At 33.3% G+C, this 9,842-nt stretch overlaps 1 protein-coding gene and 1 pseudogene across 1 annotated transcript; both read right to left on the bottom strand.

The window, feature by feature from the left end:
* Positions 1 to 586: 586 nt before the first annotated feature.
* LOC105781717 (beta-galactosidase 7-like) lies at positions 587 to 4,231 on the bottom strand (annotated as a pseudogene).
* A 663-nt stretch (positions 4,232 to 4,894) lies between these two features.
* Positions 4,895 to 9,471, bottom strand: LOC128036045 (uncharacterized). The gene is given in 16 exon segments (XM_052626634.1): positions 4,895 to 5,272; positions 5,416 to 5,520; positions 5,847 to 5,921; positions 6,167 to 6,337; positions 6,552 to 6,652; positions 6,817 to 6,894; positions 7,046 to 7,202; positions 7,321 to 7,577; positions 7,660 to 7,774; positions 7,881 to 7,970; positions 8,059 to 8,161; positions 8,163 to 8,208; positions 8,211 to 8,268; positions 8,360 to 8,427; positions 8,430 to 8,511; positions 8,800 to 9,471. Coding segments are annotated over 16 exon segments (2,238 nt in total). The 5' UTR covers positions 9,193 to 9,471; the 3' UTR covers positions 4,895 to 4,933.
* Positions 9,472 to 9,842: the final 371 nt, after the last annotated feature.

Raw genomic sequence — 9,842 nt, forward strand, 5'->3', positions numbered from 1 at the left:
GGTCATAATTTATATGTATAGATTTATTAGTGAGTCCATTTTCAAAAGAAACAAACGATAACCTTATATGAATTCTGTGCAATGAGATAATTTATTTTTAGTGCCAAGAGGTCAGACCTGTCTAGCTGTGAAACAGGGGATACTTTAATGAATAAACTGTACTAATTGGCTAAGTCAAAAATTCTGAAAATTTTATGGTAAGTAGGAATACGAGTCTAGTTTCAGGAAAATTTACGGATTTAAATTTTGAGTCTCTTAACTCGAGTTATAATTAAATTAGTGACAGTCACGCAGGTGGACAGTTTTGTTGTGAACAGTGAATTTAATTTTAAAAGCAAATTTTTATGCTCCGAATTGGTAAGTTAAATTGGATGACATCTCGTACACGATTCCGGTGACGGTCTCGGGTAAGGGGTGTTACAGAGAATATTATCATGAAAGCAAATAATAAATAAAATATATATATACTTTTATTATATTGATATAATTACAAAACCTAAGATGATTTCCTAAAATAATCAAAAAGAAAAACTTAACTAAACAATTAAAATATAAAACTAAAAAGACCTAGAATTATTGAAAAATCTAAATAAAAAAAAAGAATTTAAAGAGTAAAATCTTCACAAACGGCTTCCACGGCTAATTTTTTGACTTCACAAGAAGGTCTTCCGAATTTTTCTTCAGTAATTTTGAAGGAGCACGATTCTTTACCCAGACATTCCTGTTAAAATTTCCAAAATATATATCATTAGAAAAAAAATATTTCAAGATATTAAAAAAATAATATGAAAATAACTTACCCTTTCAAGAATTGATAAAGCATCCACTTCCGAGTCAAATTCACTTTTGTCAAAAGATCCGCACACACCTTGTGGACTACCAAAACTAGCAAACTTAATCTTTGAAATTGGTCGATCTTGGCATGATAATTCCACTTCTTTTCCTTCGTGAGTATTTATGCAAACCGATCCGATTTCAACGGTTTGGAATTGTACACCGGAAGGATTACCACCAAATTCCTCAAACAATACCAAAGTGTTCTCACTGTCTTTAAGAAATGATCGAGGAACATGGTACCTATAAAACAACAAAATTAGAATAATGAAAAAAATACTAACAATATAAAAATATATATTAACATATGTAAAAAACTTAATATTACCATCTTTGGGTAGGTTCACCGCACTTAGAGACACATTTACTATCACTGTATCTACCACGATAATCACAAGTCTCTGTCTTACAAAGCTGCTTATCAGCTATATAAGATGGCCAATATCTACCAAGGCTATGACCATTCACCCAAGCCATGCCCTTTCCTAAACCTAGTAAATCCACAACAACTGGTTTATTCCCCAACGGAGCTTTGAATGTTGTCTACAATTTAAAAAAAAAACCAAACATAAATATTAATAAAATCAAACATTATATGTAACATTTATAAGTAAATGTATTGCTTTTAACTACCTTGTACCAAGTGAAGTTCACGTAAATCGAATAGGGTCGGAAACCCATTTGGATGATGATTTTGAAGCACAATCTATGTCAAAAAACTTGTTCGAAATCCCATTCAAACCAACTTTATATGTCCATTTATTTGAAGACAAATCCTTGACAACATTTTTGTTCAAAACTAGCTCAATTGGTGATGTAATTCCAGCTCCAACCAGATCAAACATTGGACCATAGTTCTGCATTATTTTGATTCAAATTATACATTAAAATTCTACAGTTTTTTTTATTTGTCGTATGTGTATATATATATATGTATATACCTTGAATCCAACAGTGACACTAAGTAATGATATCAAGTTTTTCCCGAGGGATAGGTTGATGTTCCTCTCGAAAACATATGTCACGTTGTTGTTACCATATTTTGACCATTGAGAACCTACGAAAACAAATACATATATACTCAAATAAATATATTTTGAATTCAATATAATATATATAAAACATAGTTCATAATTACCGATATATTCTCCATTGAAAAAAGCATGAAGAACATGACCAGTATCATTGACACGAAGTGTCACTGTTCCATTCAACATGGGATCATCTTTTGCAACATTAATCTGTCCAAAAATAAATTAATTAATTAATCAAAAATATATAATTTACATTAAATGAATTGAATATAGTTGTGTTAAATAATTTACCTTGTCATATACCACAAATAATCACTAGCATCATTTGCCATATCCTTTTGATCAACAATCTTGTTAACGGAAACATCTCCCCTTCCTTGAACAGAAGTAGATTCGATCAACTCGGGTCGCCACATCCATTTCAAAGAACTCGGTTCATCTTCAGCTTTGTTCAATTTCTTAACCATCAATGAAGTTTGAGCAGAAACCTAATTTTTTTTTAAAATATAAACCCGTTAATAATCGTAACATATTTATTATAATTATAATAACCCAAAACACAAAAATAGGATTTACCTTAGCGGTATTATATGCTTCCTCCCTACAATCTGGAAGGATACTAATAGACCATGCTGGAACAAAGTAATTAATGCCTCCGAAGTTGACATTTGCATCTATTTTGGTATTTGTATTGCTCAAAAAACAACTTGATTTCTCCTTTGTTTCATAAATAGTAGCCTAAATCATATAATAATTAAGAATAATAATTAGAATAAAATGATAAATATTTATTATTTTATCAAATAAATTTTTATATATATTCATTTTATTACCATGACTAAATTGCTGAGTTTTTCATTTTTAACGTCTCCATTTGTAAGAATATACTCAATGGAATGTAGAACATCATGAAGCTGCTTCAAATGTCCCCATTTTGGTTGATTCAAAATTCCTAATAAAATTAATAATTAATTAGAATAATTATAACTTATACATATATATTCAAAGGCATGAAATTACCATATTCATCGAGAGGTGCATTATAATCATATGTAGTGGTAATATATGGGCCACCAGAAGTTCTACCAAAATTGGTACCACCATGATACTAAAAAAATTGGAAAAACAAAGGGGTTAATTGATAAAATTAAATTATTAATTTTAAGAATTTAATTCAAAAAAAAAATCACTTGCCATGTAATAATTTTGTAGTGTACCACCCTTTTGGAAAAATCGAGCAACAGAGTAAGCAAGATCTTCAGCTGTTCTAAATGGGTCTGCACCACCCCAACTCTTAAACCTAAAGTTAAATAAAATAAAATTTAATATAAAGTTTATAATTAAAGTTAAATTAAGAACAATTTTAAGAAGAAAAAGAAAAAGTCACCATCCAGTCCAATTTTCAGTCCACAATTTAGGGGTATTAGGGTCTTTTGGTTTGTATTCATCACAATACCAACCATTGCATGTCTCCAGCTACAATTATAATTAAACAAATCGAAATCAAAATTCAACCGTTATCACAAAAAAAAAAGAATTTCTAAATAAAATAATATAGTAAAAAGTAAATAAAATACAATACCATAGGCTTTGGTGGAGCAGCTTGTTGACACATGATCCACGGGACACCAATATCAAGAGAATCAGCCATTTGGGCACACCAATTAATATATGATTTCCCCTCATCTCCATATGGTTCCATAACATTTCCATATTCATTCTCAACCTATATATATACATTTAATTTTGATATTATTTAAATACATAATAAAAATAATAAAACATAAAACATAAAAAATTATCATATATACCTGAGCTAGAATGATATTTCCTCCTTGAGATGCAAATAGTTTCTCTTTTTTCACCATATCAACTATCAATGTTGTAAAGTTTTTCATTTCATTCTAAAAATAACAAAAATTAAACACATTATTTATATATAAAAGTAAACAAAAATAGAATAGAAATTTTATTTTTAAAAAAAGTCACTGAAAATCAAAAGAATTACCATAAAGACATCGTTTTTAGTACGAAGAGAAACTCCAGGCATGTTATGCAACCATACAGGAAAGCCTCTAATAAAAAATTAAAAACTAGTTAGATAATTTATTAAATATCATAGTTAGTTAAAATTTGAAGATAAATTAATTTACCCATAATTCCACTCAGCACAGGTATAAGGTCCAAGTCGAAGAATTGCATATAAACCTTGGTCTTGAATCGTTTTAAGAAATCGAATAAGATCGAGATTTCCACTAAAATCATACTGACGACGAGTTGGCTCATGTGCATTCCAAAAAACATATGTTTCAACCGCATCCAATCCACCTTCTTTGGCTTTTCTTATAAGATCCGGCCACATCTAATAATAAAAAATTATAAAAAATCAAATTATAAAAAAATCCCGAATAATTCAATTGTAAAATATTACGAAGCGGTACTTACGGGATAATGAATCGAACCGAAAGGACAATTCTATGATTTCCATCAATTATGATGGATCTTGAATCATGAGTGACATTAAGCGCATTCGAATGAAATAGGATGAAAGAAAAATAAAAGCAGTAAATAAAAGATTGAATATATTCATTCTTTTCTTATCGAGTAAAGCAAAAGAAAAAGTGTTAGGAGTGAAAAATCAGAAGAGTATGATAATGAATTTATAAGGGAGTAATTGAGTTCATATCAAAGACTAGATTTTCAAAACATATTTAATTAGATTTATATAATTAGAGAAATCAAGAGGTTCGATTTAGTAATATGAGTGTTGAAACTTGAACAACATTAATTAAATATTTTTAATTATAATTAATTGAGATTTTGTATCTCTATATTAAATTAAGGTTTCTTTTGTCATGATAATTCAATTTAAAAATTTAAATAAAAAAAATTAAGTGTCATTATATTTTGTGTGAAGTAGGATAAACGTATACTAATTTTTTTTGACAAATCATTTTAAAACAAATTTTGTATATACAAACAGGTTGTGGACGATGTTGTATGAACTATAAAATCGAGCAACCAGATTCAAACAAAAACTCCAACTAATTCTCGTAATGTGTTTATCAATCGTCTTGGTTAGGACAACATGATTCTGAGCAACAATGAAGGCAGCCGATGCATGCCAGGGCGGTGCATAGCTGTGTTAACGTGGTGGCACATTGATTATTCATCTTCGAACAACACCGGATGCAGCCCATGCAACAGCATCGATTACATATCCCACCGAAGTAATTCGAGGTTGTCTTAATAAATATCTTGGCAACTTCGGGCAATTCTGGTTCTTGAGATCCAGGACGAATGTTTTCGGCAGTTGCAATCGGGTCACCGAAGCCAACTGAAAGTCTTTGAAGCAGTATCATTTCGGGCGGTTCAGATTCCACGATTTTCTGTGGATCACCTTTCTTCTGGCATGCCAAAAACATTAACAGGGAATGAGAAAGCAGCCTTAGCAATGTTTGTAGAGAAAATATGAAAATAAACGAAGAAACCATACTCTGTTTAGAAACTATAGTGATATATACCAGGGTGTCGTATTATACGAGGCAAAAGCATACCTTCAAGCTCCAAAATGTTTCATTATATTTTTCTCGAGAAGGGTCATTCGGGTATACTCGGAGATGTTGCAACTTTGTATGCTCAACTTTGCAACCTGCCAACAACAAAATCATTAGCATTAGCAACAGTTTTTTTACTACTAAGAAATGCGGCGATCCAAACGAGTGAAACAAATCGAACACATTCCCAATCACGCAGTCTAGTTTAAGTGGCCACTGAGCAATTAGTAAAGGGTATTTCCATAATAACTTTTCACATCGCTGGTAAATGATACGGCACAGTCACGAATCTATTCCCCGGGCTATAATATTATCCATAACAACTTTTCACATTGCTACTACTCGAATCATAGTAGTTGCAATCCAAAAGCATTCTCCACAGATTTTGGATGAAAAAATGCTAGAATATTTAGAAACAAACCTTCTCCTCGAGCCGTTTATTTTCTGAAAACCAAGCCTGAGCTGTTAGTAGATCAATCTGCCGTCTTGCTAACACCTGTTAGAGAAAACAGGAAATTATGAAGTACTTCCATGCGCAAGTCATTCACGTATACAGGTAAAACATATATAAACCATCGATGAAAAGCGGCAAGTTAGTATTGCAATAAGCAATGATGATGTCAAACCCTAGCACTACAAACAACCCAGTGGAAGATAATAAACATTAAAGGGTCTTTAACGCATGACACACCCACAAAGGAAACTATATTGATAAAACCAGCTGACTAGTATGTGTCTTACGCTGTCAAGAGGTATATCCTTAGCCCTCCGTATCTTCAAGTCCATTGTAAAGCTACTCAAATCACCTAATATACCTTCAACTTTAAGGTTGTCGGGAAAACTGCCCTGGTACCTCCCGTATATGGTCAATGGACTTTCAAGTGAAAGGTCAGGAACCCGTGAAGAGTACACCTGTCGCGGACATTGTAAAGAAACCCAAATTAGAAGAGAACCTAAATTGGAATGGCTGTTGCAAAAAAGCAACGAGTCCGAGCAATTAGGCATACATAATAACCATCATGATGTACATCAGTGATATTCAGGTAAATAAAACATAGAAAGGCAGATATGAGGTAAATAGGATGCCATATATGAATGAAACTGATACAGGGGGGGACGAACATACCTCTATTTCTTCACAATCATCAAATGCATCAATGGTGATGTTTGCGAGAACAGTAGATAAACCTTTGCTAAATAATTTATTCATCTGAACCTCAATAGAATCTGAAAGAACAGAAAAAATAATTAGTAAGATTAATGAAATATGACATTATCCTTACAATTTAAGGATTTAGCCTATGGTTCAGACTTATGCTCGTAGAATTTAGGAATTCCAAATATTTGCTTGGCTTGAAGTTCAAATGTAAAATGTCAAAGTGCATACAGACCTAAATCGAAAGCAGCACCATATTCCCCCCGGCCAATCACGGCAAGCATGCGCAGGAAATAATGATTACAGAATGAACCTGAAACATTCCCATTTCCCACGCAACAAGTTAACTAACAAGTACGGTGCAAAGAACTAACTGAACAAGCTGGCGTCGGTCAACAACAATGAGAACTAAATTCAGTGAACTTAAAGGAAATCGAAAGGAGACCCTAACACGTGAAAACTACCTATGCCGAAAGTATGGATGGATGGACATAACACTCCTTGATTTGTCAAACGCTTTTGCATCCAGTGACAAATGTTTCTCTCATCTTCGACAGACCCATCAGTAACAAGAAAAATCATAGGAATTGAACCTCGCGTGTTTGATAGCATGTCAGCCGCCTGACAGAAATAAATAACACGCTATTGATCGTGAGAAAGGAATACTAACCAGATTCTAATTTCTCCAACCATTTCCGAAAACACGAAGTTAAACGAAAAAACAAAGGCGGTTACTAACCTTTTCCAGTGGAATAAACAAATTTGTACTGCCCCCCACGGTATATTTCATACTAATCCAAGCAGTGGCCCTTTCAATCGCGTCCTTCGAAGCCAACTCCATGGATGTTGAAAATTGAAAAGCCTCATTACTAAAAGCTATAATGTTAAACGAATCTTCTGGACTGAGCTTAGAAAGGGCTGCAGATATTGCACTCTTGGTACTCTCGAGTGGTCTCCCTTGCATGCTTTCACTTATATCAACAACAAATCGACTTCCTTTTGAACACCTATCAAATTTGAAAAGGATAAGGATTATATACCGAAAAGAATAACCGAGCAGGTCAAACACATGCTACACCCACCTTCCTATTCTGCTCACTTCCAGGGAAAAGATAAATACAGAACATATCACTTTGGTCGTAATCATATAAAGACTGCAAAAGTATGCCTCCAAATATGTTACCGGAAGAAACCTATTAAAAGAAGTAGACAAGATATGATTATCAATATCTCGATGATAACAAGTTGAGATATTCCTCATGAAAATATCAGGAGATGGTCATAGCTGCTGATTCTTACACTATAAGAGAAGCGGAAGTCAGTATTCGACCATTTGAAAATTTCAGCTTCATATAAGAAACTGAACTTCCCTTCATGGCGTCTTATTTCCTGCGAAATACGAAGCAAATCATATATTGCATCATAAGCCAAAAAATAAAAAACACGAGCACAATGATTCAAAATCAAAATATGCAACCTTCAAAGGATGACTAGTTGCCTTGCACAAGATTCCATTCGCTACACTAGAGTTCACATTCAATTCTATCTTTTCCTTCTTGAAATTTTCTTTATAGCAGGGTAACATACTCCGGAAAACAAAACGGTACAGTCAACGAAAACCGCCCGCGTTATACGACAACATCTGAGACCAACGAATCTTAATCGAAATATTAGTACCACCATCGATCTGAGAATATAAAACAAAAACAAAAAAAACATTCATCAGAAACAAAACAACAGGGAGTTAATTCGTTACAACTTGGAAGCATCGGTATCACCTGCGGTATCGTTAAAGTAAATATATGAGGCTTCAAAAATCCTCCATCTTCTGGTCTTGCTATCTTCCAATACCCTTACTTTCTTGTTCTCCAATCAGTTCAGTAACATAAGATTTTGTAGGAAGATCAACTTCAACACCTAGAATTGAACCCTGTTAGCCAAATATAATATATTATTTACTTGATAACATTAAATAAACACAATTCCAAACACTAAAATCAAGTTAACCCAAACAGTGAATTCAATAATATTTCTCTTTTGTAGGATAAAGATTCCATTTTTAAGTCAACAAAATGAAATGAACAAAATTTTCATAATCAAACGGAAAATAGAGCTTCATGAGCTGAAAAAAGAAAGAAACAGAACTGTAAGCCAAGAAAAACACAAAAAAGAGATCAAAACTTGTCCATTTTTCCATTAATAAGTGGAGGGAACTAACCTGGTTACCCATAGGGACAGCAATAAGACAATCACAAGAACGGCTACCCATAACGCAATGAATCCTCCACGTACCTGCAACTACAATAATAGCGGTATCCACATAACAATCCACGTTTAAATTAACACCCATCATCTGAAGAGGAATCAAAGCCGGTGGGTCATACATTCCATGCACGTAAGGCTGGTAACTCGGCATATCCGGGTTGTCAACCATTCTCGGGTCGGATATAACAGCGTAAACCATCGGAGCTGAAGGTAAGTACCAATTCGTTGACCTCTCCATTAACGGTGGTGCCATACGACGCGCCACCGTTCTACTGTCTTTTCCTAAGTATACCCGTTTCGCTAACTTCAGACCGTCCTCCACCGCCTTTGCAAAATCCTCCGCCATTAAAGAAAACACAACGAAAACGAAAAACCCTTTCTTTCTTTCTTTCTTTTTTTATTCTCTTCTTTATGCAAAAGCTGGGATTACTTCGATAAATGGACTCTTGCAGTGGCGTGAGCAGCACCGAATTTTTTTTTTCTTTTTTCGGCTTACTATTTTCGAGTTCATTTTTATAGTTAGTTAATTAATTAGTTTTTTCTTTATATATATTGCAACTGCGACTGCGATTGGATAAAATGTTTAGGTTGCGTAGGAAAATGAAGATGGTGAGGAAGATGAACTTTCCGATCAAAACGTGGCGGCATCCATTTGGCTAAGCGAAGGATTTACGATGGTTCCGCGAAGCAGTGGATATTAAACCTCCCCAACACAGAGAGACAGGTGGGCCAGTGAAAATCTGCTGACTCACTCCACGTGGCATTTGGACTGTATATAAAGTATATAATAAATAAAAAAGTCGGCAGAGTCTTTTATATATATATATAAGATAAAGTCGGCAGATTTCACTCCCTTGATTCTGTTTAATATTTTTATTGTTTGATGGTAAATTTAATTTTTTTATTATTTTGGTCCTAATTTTAGACCTTATAAAATTTTTTGGGAAATTATTTATATCCGAAATTAGAGTATATTGTCTCAAGGTTTTATATATT

Source organism: Gossypium raimondii, chromosome 13 (genome assembly GCF_025698545.1).
Source record: "Gossypium raimondii isolate GPD5lz chromosome 13, ASM2569854v1, whole genome shotgun sequence".
Taxonomy (NCBI): domain Eukaryota; kingdom Viridiplantae; phylum Streptophyta; class Magnoliopsida; order Malvales; family Malvaceae; genus Gossypium; species Gossypium raimondii.